The sequence below is a fragment of the Amia ocellicauda genome, chromosome 2, assembly GCF_036373705.1.
Source record: "Amia ocellicauda isolate fAmiCal2 chromosome 2, fAmiCal2.hap1, whole genome shotgun sequence".
Lineage (NCBI taxonomy): Eukaryota > Metazoa > Chordata > Actinopteri > Amiiformes > Amiidae > Amia > Amia ocellicauda.
This window is the reverse complement of record NC_089851.1, coordinates 43,009,443-43,030,130: the sequence shown is the minus strand read 5'-3', so window position 1 is coordinate 43,030,130 and position 20,688 is coordinate 43,009,443. Positions and strand designations below refer to the sequence as shown.

The following is a 20,688-nucleotide window of genomic DNA, read 5'->3' as shown; positions in this document are numbered from 1 at the left end:
TCTATTTTGCCTGAAGCACTTCTGAGCTGAAGAAAACAAGTGACAAACAAGGCTGAGTGAATTTGTAATGTTTAATGCCTTGTACTTCACTGTATTCTTGCACTTTGTATTGCACTTATGTTGTAAGTTGCCCTGGATAAGGGTGTCTGCCAATAAAAAAAAAAAAAAATAATAATAAAAAAAAAAAATAATAATAATAATAATAATAAGTCAAACCTGGATATTAATTACACAAAATAAGGGTATAAACTACTTCTTGAAAGACAAAAATCTAATACGTAGTTGTAGCTTGGCCATTTATACTGGCAGCTTTGAGACAAGACGCTTCTTACTGATGGGTATACAGACATTCTCTGGCCTTGAAAACCAAAGTAGCAGGTGAAAACTGAAGGGTAATGTCCAGATGCCTCAATAATATATACCTATATATGTGTGTGTAGCAGGGCCCATTGTGTATGTGCTTTTTATGGTGAGACATCATTCCTCTCTCTATATACAGTATACACTCACATAAAGGATTATTAGGAACACCTGTTCAATTTCTCATTAATGCAATTATCTAACCAACCAATCACATGGCAGTTGCTTCAATGCATTTAGGGGTGTGGTCCTGGTCAAGACAATCTCCTGAACTCCAAACTGAATGTCTGAATGGGAAAGAAAGGTGATTTAAGCAATTTTGAGCGTGGCATGGTTGTTGGTGCCAGACGGGCCGGTCTGAGTATTTCACAATCTGCTCAGTTACTGGGATTTTCACGCACAACCATTTCTAGGGTTTACAAAGAATGGTGTGAAAAGGGAAAAACATCCAGTAAGCGGCAGTCCTGTGGGCGAAAATGCCTTGTTGATGCTAGAGGTCAGAGGAGAATGAGCCGACTGATTCAAGCTGATAGAAGAGCAACTTTGACTGAAATAACCACTCGTTACAACCGAGGTATGCAGCAAAGCATTTGTGAAGCCACAACACGTACAACTTTGAGGCGGATGGGCTACAACAGCAGAAGACCCCACCGGGTACCACTCATCTCCACTACAAATAGGAAAAAGAGGCTACAATTTGCACAAGCTCACCAAAATTGGACAGTTGAAGACTGGAAAAATGTTGCCTGGTCTGATGAGTCTCGATTTCTGTTGAGACATTCAGATGGTAGAGTCAGAATTTGGCGTAAACAGAATGAGAACATGGATCCATCATGCCTTGTTACCACTGTGCAGGCTGGTGGTGGTGGTGTAATGGTGTGGGGGATGTTTTCTTGGCACACTTTAGGCCCCTTAGTGCCAATTGGGCATCGTTTAAATGCCACGGCCTACCTGAGCATTGTTTCTGACCATGTCCATCCCTTTATGACCACCATGTACCCATCCTCTGATGGCTACTTCCAGCAGGATAATGCACCATGTCACAAAGGTCGAATCATTTCAAATTGGTTTCTTGAACATGACAATGAGTTCACTGTACTAAACTGGCCCCCACAGTCACCAGATCTCAACCCAATAGAGCATCTTTGGGATGTGGTGGAACGGGAGCTTCGTGCCCTGGATGTGCATCCCACAAATCTCCATCAACTGCAAGATGCTATCCTATCAATATGGGCCAACATTTCTAAAGAATGCTTTCAGCACCTTGTTGAATCAATGCCACGTAGAATTAAGGCAGTTCTGAAGGCGAAAGGGGGTCAAACACAGTATTAGTATGGTGTTCCTAATAATCCTTTAGGTGAGTGTATGCCTAGTGCTATTTACAATTCAGAACATAAAGAAACATATGTACATTTCGGCCCATTGGAGTTTGCATTTTCCATAACACACAGGCATTCTACTACAGGGTCTATCACTATTCCGATCCCAAAGTATTAGCCTCCACAATCTCCTCTGTGATCAAATGCTCTGTTTAAACAGGAAAGAAAGGTGTTTTTAAAGTAATTTTGCTTTTTACAAGGTTCCGTTTAAGTCCTCCTGTTAAGTCTCCTGAATGCAATCCATTGGCGGTGAGGTATATACTTTCCCTACACATTTTGGAAAAATACCAGTTAAGTCTCCTCTTGATCATTAATTTGCCACTATGGCCAACACTTTATACTTAAACTTGCCTGAAAATTAATTTGTATTAGTGTTCCCATTTAAAGAGAATCTTAAATCATCAGAAAATATTATATTTCTATTGATATGTTGGTTGGACATATTAATACAAATTAAATTAAATGAAAATCACATTATTTTTGTATAATGCAGAATGCAGTGTTTATGTATTATTTTGTTTGATATTGTTTCTTTAGCAGAAGTTTAACATAATATACATATGTCATGCCTGCAGTGATGGAAATAACAGACGCACATAACCCTAGACATAAAATCAGTTAATATTACAGCAAAAGACAGAATTGATAACAATCCATAAAAGTGGTTTCTCTTGAGAGAGACCCTTAAAGGTGAGTCGCTTAATTAGGAGAAAGGTGGCAGGTTATTAGAGACAAGCTTAATTCAAGTGTCAGGAACTCACAGTCATTCGCTAGTACTGGTATTATTTTTCTTATCACACGAATCCCGAAACAATGGAATATTAACACGTATTAACATGCTGGAAAGTTATTATCTGTAGGACCACATTCTTTAATGATTTTGGCCTAGGAGTATAACTTAGGTAATATTTGTTTTGTCATTAGAGGGGATATGATAACCAAGTATCAATCATTTTAGTCATTTCGAGGGAATTTTCCTTATATTACTGACACCTCCACAGGGTACAAAGCATAGACAATTCAGACAGATTCACAATGAAAGTGTAGAATTGAAAAGGAGTATTAGGGATATATAAAGGTAATTTAAAACAGAGATGGTTTGAAGAATCTGTAGCATATTTTAAAATAAAGATTTCACAAAGACAGCAGGGAGCTCTGGTGGCTGATGGTTCAAATCTGACTGTCACCCATATTCCTAAAACTTTAAGGTTGTGTTTAATTTTGCATCATTTTTTAAGGTGAAAACGTCCCAATGGTGGAAAAATAACAAAGCATTTCATTCACTTTTGTTCAGTGAAATTAGCACTCTGTGTGACATTTGTGACTGTATCGTATACAACGTTTCTCAACATCTTTGCGTTTTTGCTTAGTGCATCTATTTGAAGATGTGTATGTGTAATGTGTATCTTGCCAATTATGGCCTGTCAATTTGGCACAGCTGGTTTCTAACCATACCACTCAATACACCTGACACACTGGATTATATGACATGTAAATTTGATTCCTCCAGAATCAATATTTAGTCAAATTAAGACAAAACCCCACTGATTAGGGAAGATTTAAGGGTTAATTAATGAAGGTTGCAATGCGTTCACTGCAAGACTTAAGTAAAAGGACAAGGAAACTCCAACATAAAAGGAGATTCTGTGGCGGCACTTCGCTCTCCCATTTCATCTTGCAGCCACATTTTGTCCCATTTGCATGATACTGTAATACATTTTCCAGATGAGTAAGTATAAGGGCTTGCTATTTTAATTACACTGACCTGAATTACAAACCATCTGTAACTGACTGCCTTTCTTGTCACAGCCCCATCTCAGATTAGGGCGCGAAGAATACTGACTCAATGTACTGTCACAGACCCTGTGCTTAGACATTCAGTACACCCACCCCACTGTTGAAGTTTTTCCACCCTTAATCAATCACCATCGTAGCCCTATAAGAAACTGTATTAATTGCAAGGCTATGTGGCACAGCAGTGAAATAATTCAATTCCACACTGTAAGTAAAGCAGATCTGCTATTGTGATTTATTGCCCTGAATTATGTGATAAAAAAAGAAAAGAAAATATACCGCAGACATGAATTATACCTTTGGACACTACAAACAGAGTCATTAGAAAACCCGTGGGATTTAGCTTGAATTTTCAAATGAAACACATTCCCCCCCTCCCCTCTCATTTATTAAGCAAGATAATGCAGTGGTGCTGCTGTCGTTTGTTTTGTGATTTATACATTGACTAATAACAGATTCAAAATTACCTGTCCAGGCCGGGCATTTTCACAAAGAAAGGTTTCATACTCGATGGCAAACACTGGTGCATTGTCATTGATGTCCATAACGGTGATGATCGCAATCCCTTTTCCCACTTGTGTTGGGTCTTCTGCAAAGAGATGAGAAAAACAGTGTAAGAATGCCTGCAATATCACAATGTGGCTTCTCCTAAAAACATACAGCCCCTTCAAGGTGGACTTCCAATCAAAAGAACACATCTCTCCTGCCAGTTCCATCAACTGGAATATTTGCAGTTTCCTCTACTGTGAATCAGTGTTCAAAATATTATGAACATATAGAACTGATTAATACATTTGGTTTAATTAACAATACAGATTGAATATTAAAGCAAAACAAATCACAGTATGGATGTTTCAAATATGAAGGGTGAACATGAACAGTGGTCAGAACATGTGTATGGTCAAATGCAATCAAAGCGTACACAAATACATCACCACAGTTTTCAGATGACAAGAGAAATGTGAAAAAATAACATTGGAACTCTGTATCCTTCCAGGCTACTGAGCGCAGCTATGAAGTAAATGAAATAGATTTTGTACATCTGGATGTGATTCTAGCACACCTGCTGTTGATTTAGAAGGGTGCAGGAGGAGGAGAAATGCATCAGTAATTATAATTTGTTCTTTCCCGAGTGTCACTGGAGATAACATTAAGCTGCGCACTGTGCCTGTGACATTAAAGTGAGTATTTAATAATGCTGACAACAAAGGAAATCATCGAGTCGATTGCTACAAGTCATCTAGAGTAATAGATTCGCTGACATACGGGCCTGCGGTTTCTCCCTCCCCCCATCTTTCTTCTTAGATTAAACAATACACATAGACCTAGATAGATATAAGAAAGACAAGACAGATAGATACATAGATAGATTCATACAACATACATACAAACACATCGATGATCGCTCTTTTTTTTTTCCTGTTAAGTTTCTCAAAAGTAATGAGGTAGTTGAATAGTCTTCTTTAAGCAAATCTTTCTATATCAGTTCAGATACAGCAGGCCCTCTCTTCCTCACAGGGCTGTCCCCTTAAAAACACTGGGCTCCTGGCATTTGAGTAGTGGAAATCACTTTGGTTTGAGACTTCCCTCCAATTACAGCAAGGAAACCGCTTTAGATCGACTGATAGATTCACTGATTCACTGAAAAAGCATTAGGATTTTAAATGCCTTCCGCTGTGTGTGTGTGACAGAAATCCCATTCAGCCTTCCTCGACACATGTATCCAGTCTTTAGATTTATTTCTCACACTGCGGGGATCCTCACTCCACGGGACTTTGGGTCATTGTGTTGTGTTGGAGCTGCCACATTCCTTGGTGCAGTCTTGTTTCAGATTGTACCCCTGTCATCATCGCTATTCGCTCCAGGTCAAGTTCTTGCATGCTATTGGGTTAGTAGGCACTTCAGCTGCAGGATTGTGAGGACAAGTTAGGCTAATTGTGACTAAAGTGGCTAGCTCTGGGGTTGTGGAAAAAAAAAAAAAGTCAAGAAACCCAACAATTAAACATTCAGTCTTCTCTGACTTTGCTCTTTTTCTCTCCTTTTTGCAGTTTTTAAGTTTACGGCACAGGAGGTGAAGAGCAAAGGTGATCTGTGATCTGACCTAGAACATTCCTGTCTAGACACACACACTCTCTTGTGTCCCGAAACCTGATGTATGGAGCTCAAACTTGCTTTTAGAAAACCTTTCTAAAGACCCTCCCACTTGTTAGCTGTCACATCTGCACACACTCTGTCTTTCAGCTCCAGTAGCATTTAACATGTATATTTTTATGTTTTCCAGTACATTTATGCCAGTTTAATTCTTCATTTCACCATTTTTACTATCAAATGTAATATTTAATTCTGTAAAATAGTGGACTGGTATGAAGAAAAACATTAAACCATTAAACCTTTTATGCTTCTTCCTGATTGAAAAAAATATATAGATTTTGTCAGGTCTTATATATATTGAGGGGGAATGTATATCCTAATTGTTATACAATGGTATGGAAATATATCTTCGCTTTAACCAACCAAATATCCACCTTGGATTCCTATGTTCAAAACATTACATACCAAACAAATGAGCTAGTATTAAAATCAGCAATGTAATTACAATAAAATGACTAAATAAAATTGGCACTTCATTTGAATTAAGTTCTCAATTTAGGTAATGAGAAAACACGCCGACATCCTCAGTAAATTGGAATTTAAATCATGCAGATATTGGTTTAAACAAATTACATTGGCACAGCACACTTGACAAAAAATTCAAACAAAACTTAAATTTTCTTTACATTTTTTGACATGCGAGAAGAGTTTACCTCAGGTCTACAGTACATTTATAAATGGTTGCCTTCCTAGGGTACACAGATATCACCAGGGGAAAAAGAATACAACTTCCCAAATGTCATTTTCAACAAATGACTAAGGCTGTACCATTTTCAGAATGCTTTAAATAGCACCGATTTGGGACTAGAAAAAACAAAGACTCTTTCGCTCTGTACACTACATTTACTGAGATTATCCCAGCCAAAAAAAACATATATTATTATTAGTAGTAGTTGTCGTAGTAGTAGCAGCAGCATTACTAGTCTTTTAATTGTTATTATTGCAACTTTTCAGTGAATCATTGTCCTAATTTGTCAATAATATCTCTCTAAATGCTTAGGCTATATAATGAAGTTCTAGTGTTGCTGCTGGGCTAGATGGAACTGTTTACCAGCTATTATGTTGTCAGTTTGATAGCAACGATTTTGATTGATTGATTAAACGTGGAAGGATTTACATTATGCAGTCTCATTTTTACACTGTCCTTCAAAACCTGCTTTTCACTCTCGCACATATGAAGCAGCATGATGATTCTCTAACAGCAGATCAAGATTGACTCCTTCTTAAACAATATCCATCTCTAAGCTGCAACAGTCAATTTGTAGAAAAGTAAAACACACCTAGGTTAAACAAACCCACCTGACATTCACTAACATGAGTTTCAAAGAGATTTTGTATGTAAATTATATTTCTGTGTTCGGCAACACTGAGTGAACTGAGCACTTAAGTGGTGACATACACAATTTGCATATCAATGAACACTTAAAGGGTACACCTTATAAAATAGGCAAAGCAACAAAGAAAATGAAAAACATTCATAAAAGACAGTGTATGAAGTATGTTTAAAAAGCATTGTTCTCCAATACTTACTGCTTTCCATTGCGAATATGGTAATGTTATGAACAGCATTTTGCTCTCGATCCAGTTGCTTGGCTGTACTAATGACCCCCGTCATGGCATCAATATTGAAAAACCTCTCAAGGTCGGTGTTACGATCTATGGAATACCTGCAATGAAGATACAAATGTGTCTTTAATTACATGCATTAATCCAGTCTTATGATTTGAATGAGCAACAGGTGTGTGCTCCAACACACTGCATAGTTACAAACCTGATATACCCACAATCCTTAGGGAAGCAACACTGCATACTCACCATTTGTAAGTCACAAGCAAACAAACAAACAGCTTCCAGTTGTCTAAACCTTACTCTGAGTTTCATGGTTTCAGCACTGTGGATTTGTGGTCAGCGATCCTTAGTGGAGGGCTGTGTGTTCAATCCCAGGAGGGGGGGCACTGCTGTCGTACCCTTGAGCAAGGTACTTTATCTATATTGTGCCATTAAAAACCCACCTGTATAAATGGGTAATTGTATGTAAAAATAATGTGGTATATTGTAACAATTGTAATATACCATGAATAGGGGCATCTGCTAAGAAATATAATAACAATAATGGTTACATATGCATCAGTATACCACCAATATACGAACTGGAGTGAGCATACATCATGCAGGAGTTAACCGCATCAGAAATTCCCCTGTAATAGGTGAATATTTAGGATTATTCTGAGATTAAGATAAAATACAAGATCAATGCTATATTTTATTCACTGCTTGACAAGACACAGTGCTAAGGAAACACAATAAGGAAAATAGAGCCAGACACACAAGTTTTTTTTGTTTTTTTTAGTTTACCTTCATTTGCTCCAAACAAAGGCCTACAGTGCACAACTCAACTGGAGAGTCTTCTGCAGCCTGACTCTGAAATACAGCTTCTATCCAATTAAGTTTTTTTTTTCCCTGTCGACTTTTATTCCTAATGACTGAGTCAAATTGAAAGGTACCGCATTAAACGGTACAATCCCCACGCAATTAAGTTGTTTTAAGTAAGCCGATGGAGAAACAGATGGCTTAAAGGAAAACAAATCAATCTGAATGATAAGAAAGCTACTTTGATTGATGATTTAACAGTACACTATATGATTGCATTGCACTTTGTTCTGTTTTTCCTGATAACTACCTACAATGAATGACTGTCAGAGTGTTTACATGTCACACATGGCATACCTGAGAGCAGAAACTGTCATTTTTATCGAGAGCTGGCATTCTTATAGCCTAATATCTAATAATGTACGTTTTATTCTTTTGTATTGTTTCAGATATGGAATTTAACATTTTGAGATTGTGTTGATGCAGACCAGTGTGTTTATGTCTTTACTGCTAGTGAGGAGACAAATTGAGCATTGCACAAACATGTTTTCCATCACACATGCATTTTTGTGGGTTCAGCCCCATATTTGAAGTATCCCGATAGAGGAATTCCCCAGCCTCAATATACTGAATATTCTGAGCCGGAATATTACGTTTCATATTCAGAATTTTCTAAGTATATGGTACATGGCGGAATATATATATATATATATATATATATATATATATATATATATATATATATATATATATATCTGGACACTAGTGGAATATTGGCAGCCATGTGAACACAGTGACTGGGACCTTATCATGTAAAGGTCTACAGAGTAATATTTAAGTAAATGCGAATCAAAACAGCATAGTGTGTGTACCCTCAGAGAGAGAGAGGGAGAGAGAAAGATAGAGAGAGAGGTTTTGGTGGGGGGAGGCAGTGGGGTTTGGTTGCCTGCTAAGCATTATATCACATGGCATCCTTGCGTAGTCTGCTACATCAAAGATGAATGAGAAGCCAGAACAGAGGGGTGGGTAATCCTGGTTCTGGAGAGTGACCTGTAAAAATCTGCAGGGTTGTGGCTCCTCAGCAACAAGGTTGGCTACCTCTGCCTTAATCATTAAAAGCTGAACTCTAGACTGCGAAACAACAGTCACACCACGCAGAGTCAAAATATTAACAAGGAGATAGAGTGAGTAGTGATAAATGACCTTTGTGGAAGAGGCAGGGTTTCCAGCAGCGTACTATACCTGATTGCACTGTTGGAGGCATCTGGGTCATGTGCAGATACTGTCCCGATGATAGTGCCAACCTTAGCAGCCTCTGAAACAACCATTCTGTTCAGCAGAGAGGTGAACACAGGTGGCTCATCCACATCTTCGACGTTGACCTTCACTGTCGTTGTGTCACTGAAGGGTCCCAAATTGAGAAACTGAGGGTCGATGTTCTTGTTTGTGGCCTCTATTCTTAAAGTGTAACTGGCTTTCGTTTCAAAATCAAGGCCCTACAAGGAATGAGAGGGAAATAAAGGGAAAAAACTGTACAATCATCAATGTAGAGAATATGCAACTGACATCCTGTGCTTTATATTACATTGGCTTGTGGTAATGGTCTGGACACAGTACAAGAGCAGATCAAAAGCGGACAAAGGAAGCTATTGAATGGAAAAGATGAAAACATATCTTTATGTTATCACTTGCTCTTTGTGAGATTTTTAGCCTTTGAATGTAGAATGGGTTCCCATTCCGGGCACATCATCCATAAAGACTGTAATGGGGTGAGTTAATTTGAGTTTTTAGACAGGGAATAGCTCTGGACAGACCTCATACATTAATCAGAATTGAAAACCTCTTTCTGGACAAGCCATGGGAGGATTATGTTGCTGGCATACTTCAAACAATCTTAATATTGCACAAGTCCTATGAAGCTGAATTTGATTCATCCACATGGTTCCATGTCTAGTCCCCACAAACTACATGCTTGGCCTCTCCTTAATTATTTTAGCTCAGAAAAATATAGTTTTGAACTGGGTTTGAAACCCATAGTCACACCTCCTCCACATTTCAAACAGATCTTGTGCTATGGTATAAACAAACAACAAAACTCTCAAATACCTCACCAAATACTTATTTTATTTCAGATGTTATAATTTACACATGAATAGATGGAATATTGTGCAACTGTGGGAACGAAATAAGAAATCTGTATGGTATTTCATTTTTTTTTTTTTTTGTACATCACATTTTCTCTTTCTATGTATATTATTTTAATGGGTTTGCATGTGTTTTTAGAGTGACAGCTAAATTATGAGCTTTCAATTTGTGGTATAAGTATCCACTTTCATAACCTGTACCAGGCTTCATGTTGGATCACTACAGGAAGACTACAATGTGAATACAGAAGCATTATGCTTCCCTGAACAATTAATGCAGTCTATCACATTGTTGCTTTTTAGTAGCAAAACAAAGACAGGGTAAGGGTGTCAATGGCTTTGGCAGACTTTCAGAGATGAAGCCTACTGATTTACAGCCATGCCTTTGTTAATTAAGTTCATTTATTTCTGCAGCAGTGATTAATGCAGGGGCTGCATGATCTTGAGAGACATTTTCATCTGGGCAGACTTTTAAAATCACTCTATAAATATCCTGTGATGTGCCACCCCCCTATATCTGAAGTCCCTGTGGGAGATTAATGGGAAAGAAGAAATATGAGCATTTCTGAGCTATATATGCATATGCACTTCCACACACCATGAAGAAAAACACATTGAAATGGCAGGGGTAGACAATAAGGCTAAATAAAACTTAATTACATGAAAGTAAGATCAAATAACATTAAATAAAGTAAAGCAGAGCTGCCAAGTGACCAAATAAATCCCCCCATAAAAATCTAAAACAAATCAACATAGATCTTCAGAAATAACTAAAGAAAAGAGAGCCACCAGAAGTATGAAGCCACTTCTCAGAAAGGTATGCGGTCAACTCAAGTTTTAGAATAAACCTGACTACTACTGGTTACGATCCTAATGAGGGAGATGGTACTTCTTTGTGGATTTACTCTTCAATGTTTGTAAAACAGAAGAGAACTAAACCTAGATTATGACTTTAATCTCTGTAGAAACCTAAACACTCATGCCATGACACATCCAAGCATCCACTGCCTGGCATAGCTGGCTACATCTGGCCCATTCCTAATGGCATTGCAACAGAACCATTTTGAATTCCTAAGCTGTTTACTACATCATAAATGCTGTGTATTTTTTTTTATTATTTTATTAATTTGTAATCACATTGAACATTTTTCTGTGTAATAACAGGCCTTTCTGACAAATCTCTTTTGAGTGAGTCTTCATCCTTATTACATATAAGGATATATATACTGTATATATATCCCTGTGAGATTAGTATGAAGACTTGCATATATACTGGCAAATACTGGCAGCATATATCTGACATTCTGGACCATATTTCCAGTCCTTTGCAAATGTTTCATGCTGGTATATTTCACCATAAATTTAAATAGATGTAAGATATCTAGATGTAAATACAAATCACCATTCCAGAAAGATTTATTTGAGACATTAGACTTGTGGAGCTCAAACCTTGACTTGTTAATAGAAGACAAAGACTTCTCTTAAACTGATTTAGAAAGAGATCCAAGCACAAACATGTGGAAACATAAAGGCACTCTTTACTCCTTACCCTGTGAAGATTTTTTTTTTATTTTTACCTCACAGAAACTGAAATTTATATTTCCTGGCTTATTTTGCAACAAATGAGTTTTACAACAGAACTGGGGAATAAAATGCCTCGATTCCTATTACATCTTGAAGCTGCTTTACCTTTTGAAGAGTTATGAGTCCCTCATGAGTTTCTTTGTCGGCAGAAACTTTGAACGTCCCAAGGCCATCCCCATCTATAATCCTGTATTCCATTTCAGCATTTGGTCCCACATCAGCGTCGGCAGCTTTTATCTTGGCTACCACTGACGCCGCGGGCAGAGACTCAGGCACATTGTATTGATAGGATTCTGCGAAAGCCAACACAGTTATTGATGAGACAATTTTCTTACTCTTATCACCTGTTTGCTAAAGAGCCATGCTGTTTAGCTTTTTCTTTTTCTGATTCAGCTGATTTGGTCTCAAAGTGGCTGCTCGGATGTCACTACTTCCAGACTCAAGCAGATGTCATTTATACCATTAACATCACGCATCTAAACCAATTGGGTTTAATGAGTGTAGCACATTAGTCCAGATTTATAAGACTCTAGATTCAATGTACCACGGTTACAGCTCTGCATTCCATTCAATCTACTAATACAAATACGTTTTTTTCAAATGTAAAATTATTACCAATGAGTCCTCATTAAAAAATATGTTCATTTTGACAAAGTAGAATTTGCAATTTTCATTTCTAAAAGAATAATCAACACACTACTGCTTCCTGCTCCAGTTCTCATTTGGCTCTAAAATGACGAATTGTAGAAGAGACCACATGGCTGTGGATGCCCTCTGTTTGAAAGATCCTAGTTTGTATATGTTGCTTTGCATGTTTTAACCAGTATGCTCAGCTTTCATAGTATGCTATATTACCAAACGTCATGGGACAACAGACAAGCACCATACAATTACTTACAATGTATTTATTAGTTTATTTGTAGGCCCACCCTTGGCACAATGGCTGGTACCACCCTATTAGTAGTAGATCAAAGAAAGACCTTTTGTTGACCAACATTTTCCAATGCATTCTGCTGGTACATTCCATAATTGGAGGAGGAAGGCTTGTTCCATTTTGTTTTGCCAATATTCTATGATGAGTTAATATTTGATATATATAATTTGTATAGACCTTTTGACCCCATGCTTTCAAGTTTCAAAGTAGATATGGTTAAACAAACAGCAGATGGTAATTATTTGAGCTTGATGAGATTCAATACAAGGAACATGGAAGCAGCACATGCTACAAACATAATTGCCTATAAATAGACCCCTTTTCCACAAATATATATGTTCAAAGAGACGAGGCTCCAGTTTTATGTAGGCAGATGATTAGACTAAGTGAAGTATGGAGCGAAATCCTGTTTGTGGCTGAACCACTGAACATTTTGATCAGGCTTATTTTCCTCCCTGGTTGAAAAAATTAAAAATAAAACATATCAGCAGAAATCTCATCCTCACCTGTAAAACCTAATTAAACTCTTTTCCACACTCAGAAAATCATCATCAAAATCCACCAAACGCACAATCGTAGCCATTTATTAAAGCGTTTCTCTCCACTTCAGTAACCTGACATTATGCAGTGTTTTGATTAGCCATTTTGTTTCAAAATGCTAATTTGCTTAACGTTGTTTTCCAGCGCATAATCTTTTTTGATGGCTTTTTAATTCACCGTGGAATGGCTGCACCTTAAATGACAAAATTACGTGCATTTCTCTTGGGTTTTTATCCTTTTCTTTTTTTGAATCCCAGGATCATGAGCCTGAGCTAGCAATCACCAGTGGACATGGCGAGTGATAACAAAATATTGATTCTATCCGTTGACCTTGCTACTGCACTAGTATAGCCCCCTTCCTACTCACCAGCACTGTTTTAAAGGAAACCCAATAGTTTAAATTGAACACCTTCCTTCTGTTTCAAGAAAGCACAGTTGGCGTCTACACTTCCAAACATTTTAATATGTTGTTGGTACTTCTTACTGTGTCCTAAGCTTTTGCACCTTAAAATATAGCATATTATGTTGAAAAAATAAAATCCAGTAAAAATCCAGTACAATTTGGAATCCTAATTATTATTTTCATTTTTTTTACCGCAAGTTTGCAATTGCCAGTTACTGAACTTAGGTCTTGGCCATGATTTCATTGAAGTCTCAGGAGGTATGAGACAAAATCCTCTGACGTGCACAAAGTCAAAAGCATCCAGCTGTGTTTTGAAGCGGCAAGCCCAGAAAATATTTGTCTGTCTGTCACACTAATCAGAGGATTTGACGCAGATGGAATGGCAAACACCCCCAATCTTGCAGGTCCATAAAGCAAAACAAAAGGCCAACATTCATGGATATTGTATCCATCGTGACTAGTGAGACCACTTACTGCGGGAGAAGCGTGGTGGGTTGTCATTAACATCAGTGAGGGTAACAGTCACAGAGGTTGTCCCAGAGAGGCCTCCCATTTGTCCCACCATATCCTTGGCTTGAATAACTAAAAGGTACTGGTCCTTGGCTTCTCTGTCCATGTTGGGAAGGGCTGTTCTGATAATCCCTATAGAAAGAAAGAACAAAAGGATTTTTTTTAAAGTTAAATGAAAAATGCTGACATTTTGAAGTTAATACAGACTTTATATGTTGTCATCCTGTTTTATGTCAGCATCACATAGAAGTTAAACTTTTTTCACAATCCACTGGCTTCAATCAACTAGTAGCCAAAAATACATTATAGATATCTGATATATATATATATATATATATATATATATATATATATATATATATATATATATATATATATATATATATATATATATAGATATAGATAGATAGATAGATAGATATAGATACATATATATATATATATATATATATATATATATATATATAGATAGAATATACTGTACTGAATATATGTATGCAGCATATCCACTTCATAATTTATCATGTACGTTCACAAATTTGTTCCAGTCCTTAAAACTGAAGGCATGTACAGTTTTTGTAGATCACAGCCATTCTCTTATATTAGTTTCTGAACTTTAATTTACTGCTTCATATATTGCATGAAATGTATTTTCCCCCTGAACAAAACTCCAGAATTACAGTATGGTGAAAGGTCTGGTAATTCCTGCTCCAATATTGTATGTCATTTATACTTTTAAAAAACTCTTAGGGTTAACCTACAGCAAAATTAATGAAAATCATTTTATTCCAGACGTTGGGCCTGATATTCATAGGATTTGCATGGGTCACGCACAAATGCACATTATTTGTCATATTCAAAACCCCGTTTTGCGTGGCACAAGCCATTCTGAACCACTCACCCTTTAATTGTATGCATGGTGGAAAATGGGGGGAGTGGCCGAAAATATGTGTGATTCCTGCTATATTTGTAGCTGTGTGCTGCACAAAAAAACAGGTTTGCGATATACGCAAAATAACACGTTGAAAAGGATGGCGTTAACTGTGCACACAGCACTATTTCAGGGCACAGTCAACAATGCAGCTGTCTGTTTTAATATATGGTTGTATGTGTGCTGCACCAGAACAAGTTCCTAACAGTTTTTACTTGACTGAATGGCAATACATACATACATACATACATACATACATATATACATAGGAAACATAGCCTAGTTAGTAGCATGTAGTGTGTCTGTAGACATTTGGACAGTAATGCTGCACTGTATAATCAGCAACAGCAAGAAGATATGCTGCAGGGTGTACCGGCCTCACAAAGACACAATTCGCCCCCCTCATACGTTCATGAGCATACACCGATCAGCCATAACATTATGACCACCTGCCTAATATTGTGTAGGTCCCCCTTTTGCAGCCAAAACAGCCCTGACCCGTCGTGGCATGGACTCCACTAGACCTCTGAAGGTGTGCTGTGGTATCTGGCACCAAGACGTTAGTAGCAGATCCTTTAAGTACTGTAAGTTGCAAGGTGGGGCCTGCATGGATCGGACTTGTTTGTCCAGCACATCCCACAGATGCTCAATTGGATTGAGATCTGGGGAATTTGGAGGCCAAGTCAACACCTTGAACTCATGATTCATCAGACCAGGACACCTTCTTCCATTGCTCTGTGGTCCAGTTCTGATGCTCATGTGCCCTTTGTAGGCGCTTTCGGCAGTGGACAGGGGTCAGCACGGGCACCCTGACTGGTCTGCGGCTACGCAGCCCCATACGCAACAAACTGCGATGCACTGTGTGTTCTGACACCTTTCTATCAGAACCAGCATGAACTGTTCAGCAATTTGAGCTACAGTAGCTCGTCTGTTGGATCGGACCACACGGGCCAGCCTTCGCTCCCCACGTGCATCAATGAGCCTTGACCGCCCATGACCCTGTCACCGGTTCACCGCTTTTCTTCCTTGGACCACTTTTGATAGGTACTGACCACTGCAGACCGGGAACACCCCACAAGAGCTGCAGTTTTGGAGATGCTCTGACCCAGTCGTCTAGCTACCATAATGTGGCCCTTGTCAAAGTCGCTCAGATCCTTACGCTTGCCCATTTTTCCTGCTTCTAACACATCAACTTTGAGGACAAAATGTTCACTTGCTGCCTAATATATCCCACCCACTGACAGGTGCCATGATAACGAGATTATCAGTGTTATTCACTTCACCTGTCAGTGCTCATAATGTTATGGCTGATCAGTGTATTTAACCATTAGTGTGTTCACTTATCATAGAGACATATAACAAACACATACATATAGGTGTGTATATACAGACAGGTGACAAAATAACCTCTCTGGAGCTCAACTGGAGGGATGAACATCATTCTTCCAAAAGATATTCCCTCATTTGGATTTTGATGATGGTGGTGGAGAGTGCTGTGAGATCTGGTGACTGTGAAGGCCATAGCATATGATTCACATCATTTTCATACTCCTCAAACTATTCAGTGCCCCCTCGTGCCCTGTGGATGGGGGCATTGTCATCCTGGAAGAGACCACTCCTATCAGGATAGAAATCTTTCACCATCTTTTCACCATGATCACTCAGATTTGCAGTGACCCTTCCTTTGCCAAACATTCAGGCCTGTACCGTTCTCTTGGTGTACGCGACACATGCACTCTCCCACTTGTCGAGAATATGGTGAAGGATGACTCATCTGATCATATCACTTTTTTCCACATCTCTGTAGACTAGTGCCTATGACCCCCCATTCAAAGTCAATTAGATCCTTTTTTCTTATTATTTCCTAATTTATACATGTATTTATATATATATATATATATATATATATATACATACTATTTATTTTTCCAGTTTTTATTGAAACTTGAGGCATTCAAGTCCAGTGAATAACCTGAAATGGTACAAAGGTAAGTGGTAAACTGCCAGAGGTTAAAAAAATAAAGTTTAGGTTACCAAAAACTGAAAAATAATGTACATTTCCGTTATATACTGTGTTACTACACCCTCTTAAGCATTATTTGGCAGTGTTACGCACAACTCCATTGCATAGAAGTTACACTGTATTTCTACAATGCACACATCATTTGAAAGCTTATTCTCTTGGCTACCAAAGTGTTTAATTCTCAAACACATCTGATTTACAGTTTCCACGTCGCCATAAACACGCAGTCTGCTCCGGGGGTGAGAGGGGGTCTCATTCAGACGGTCACAAATCACTCAGTTTCGATCATATTTCTTTGCAAATAGGCTTGTTTTGTTCACAACAACCTAACGATCCAGAATATATTATTCTTCTATCAAATACAGATCCAATTATGTAAAATCATTGTGTGTTAGTACACTGTAAACAGAGTTTTCCATCTTGACATTTTGAGCTCTCTACGGGTGTGTGTTACTTCTACCTAAACAATGGTCTTGTTTTGATCAGTAGACTGTCGGGTTTGAGAATATGTCAAAGTTGTCAATATTTTCAATATAATGCACACTGGCTTCAAAACACAACTGGATGCTTTTGACTTTGTGTACGTCAGAGGACTTTTAACGGTTTAAATGAGTCTAAACAAGGAAAAAAACGGGACATTTATTGAAATATTGTCAATATTCAGACCAAGTATCCCCCCACCCCCCCATTTCAGAATTCAGAGTGTGGGGGGGGGGGATAAATGATGGGGGGGTATAAAAAACAAACAGATTGTTCACATCAGAGAATGCTTCATTGTTAGAAAGCTGAGAGTCTCAGCTTTCATGGGATATCAAATACTTGGCAAACAACACAACAGTGAAGAGTACACATGGGATTAAAAAGATTAAAAAGAAGCACACGTATTTGGTGCCAAAGGGGTTTGTCAGCTTAAGGGGTTACATTTTGTTAAACAAAATGATTCCATGCTTTATTTTTTATTTCCAATTGTTTATTTGTTCTATGATTTAGTACATTGAGACATTCAACTGCATTAAGTAGTATATATATATATATATATGAATGTACAAATAATAGAATGCTTAAAATGTCACAAATGAGTGTAGAAACATGGCACCCGCCTCTGTCCAGCAAACTGCCTTTAATGCTGTGACTCAATTAGCATATGGTAAAGACTCTCTAATTGGAAACATAAGATGCAAATGTATTCTTTAGAGGTCATTAAACATGCGCATAGCACAATCAAATTTGAATTGCGTGAAAGCCCTAATTAGACTGAATATACACGTTTTTGCGTGATATTTGTGGTACGCATTTATGCAAGAAATGTGCAAAGCTGGCTCAAACTGTGGGAATAACAGTGCACTTTGGAGTGGTGCATGTGGGTTTGTGAAACACAGAGAAAAAAATGATATATTCCAATGTCGCGCAAAGATTTGCACCATGATTGAATATCTCTCTTTTTTTGCATTGTTCTTACGCTGCACACATTGGAAATTGCGCAAAGTTTTAATATTTTCATCTTCTAATCTGGGGGTTTTGATATTGCAATTTAAATTTCTAAAAGCATTATTTTGTGGTGGGGGGTGGGTGGAGTCTATGGGTCTGTTTTTTCACTTAAACCCTTAAACCCTAAAAATGTAATAGTGAAGAGAATACAGTTTAATACAGGGGTGTCAAACATAAGGCCCACAGGCCCAAAGGGTGATTTGAGAAAACTTAAGTCCATTTAATTAAAGTAAAATTTTCTAAGAATACAATAACACCCTGGAGCTTTTCCAGATCTGCAGGGACACAAGGACCTTGGAACACAAATGGAAATTGGGCTTAAAGGCATTCAAGACAGAAAACAGGAGACACTTCTTCACACAGAGAGTTATTACAACCTGAAACAAACTCCCCAGCGATGTGGTTGAAGCCGACAATGTGGGAACAGTCAAAAATGGATATTAATGGTAATTAATGGACACCAACCGAGCACGATGGGTCGAATGGCCTCCTCTCATTTGTAAACTTTGTTATGTTTCTTATGTTTCTATTAAGGAATACGGTGCATGTAGTTCCTATTTTGTCCACTAGGCACACATAGGCTGCTGTGAGTGTGTGCTGCTGCATCAGACAAGAACCAGCTAGATCACAAGAAAACCTAAAAAACACCAGGCCGAGAGCTGCTGCTTTGATTACATTGCCATAGCTAGCCAACATTAACTTGAAGATGTTGTCCTCAAAGATCCTTTGCAAGTTCGGGGGAGTATTTATCTTTCTGACCAGTCATTCTCCATAATGAACCTAAACAAGACCAAACTGCAGTCTTGGTTAATAAACAGTCATCTGAATGACATAATGAAAATCGCAAATACTCAAATACTGGTCCCTGATGTTGATGCATTGGCTATTGCCAAGAGATGTCAGGTGTCAGGACGCAGCAAGTGACAAAGAGTGAGAGTAGGTACATTTCTTTTGGTCCATTTTCTATGGAGAAAAACATGCATTTGAGATTGATTGCTGGGTGGGTGCGTTGGCTACTAAAATGTTGCATAGGGTACAATGCAAAATATGCATAGGTTACTCTACTGTGAATAATTGAGTTTCCTACAGTAGCTAATATGGAGGGATATCATATATAATTATTATCTGAGACTTGTTAGTTTTTCAGAGATTTTAATTAAATGTGCTGGTGTCCTGACAATTCGCTCACAATGGTTTAAATGTCCCAGTTTCTTGTTATTCCTTGTTTAGACTCACTTAAACCCTTAAAAGTAGACAAGGCATGTTTATATGTGAAACCAATGTGCATTATATTGCACATATTGACAACTTTGACCTATTCTGGAACCAGACAGTCTACTGATCAAAACATGACCACCCCTGTTTTGGTAGAAGCAACACATGCCAGTACAGAGCTCAAAATGTCAGGAAGTAAATACTCTCTTTACAGTTTACTAATACAAAACTATTTTATATCATCGGATGTGAACTTCTCTGTGTTTGATAGTGGACACTGCGCTGTAATTTCATTTAACAATGGTATGGCCTGCATATCTATTATTACACTTTGTGAATCCCTGAGACTCTCTTGAACTCATAATTCTCTGTGAATAACTTAAACCTCTTTTTTCCCACCTTTTGAAAAATTGTGATGGTAATAAAGTGATGGTTAAGGGACCAGGTGTCAGTGTTATAGAAATAAAGACAGAGGTGCTATCAATGTCTGTCTATTGAGATTTCCAAGGCAGAGAACAATGCAAGTTATGTATCCCACTCCATCATCAGGACACTGTGGTATCTGGATTTACTCTTGAAGTGGGTGACAAAAAGACTTCCAGTGTGTCACATCTAAACTAATGTAATAGAATGTATACATGAGCACCGGGTTATTTATTAATGTACAATATTCCATTTCTGGGTGCAAGTGCACTTCATTTAAAAAAAATTCTGATACAATCTCTTCACATTCACTCGAGAGAGCAGTGTATCAGTCAGCTTTCAAGTCGTCTTCTCTTGAACTTGGTGGTGCAAAAGTGTTCACAGAAACGTTTTGATCATACATATGTAGGAGTGGTATTCTGCTGCAATTTTTTTTTTT

General features: G+C 37.9%; 1 protein-coding gene across 1 annotated transcript in view; it reads right to left on the bottom strand.

Annotated features, from left to right (window-relative positions):
- cdh7a (cadherin 7a) overlaps positions 1–20,688 on the bottom strand; it is an 88,753-nt gene that overhangs the window by 24,174 nt on the left and 43,891 nt on the right. The window contains exons 4-8 of the mRNA XM_066723975.1: positions 14,134–14,301; positions 11,888–12,075; positions 9,297–9,550; positions 7,215–7,351; positions 4,001–4,122 (exon numbers count right to left, since the gene is read on the bottom strand). Of these exons, the coding sequence (XP_066580072.1) occupies positions 4,001–4,122; positions 7,215–7,351; positions 9,297–9,550; positions 11,888–12,075; positions 14,134–14,301 (869 nt within the window). The remainder of the gene's footprint in view (positions 1–4,000; positions 4,123–7,214; positions 7,352–9,296; positions 9,551–11,887; positions 12,076–14,133; positions 14,302–20,688) is intronic.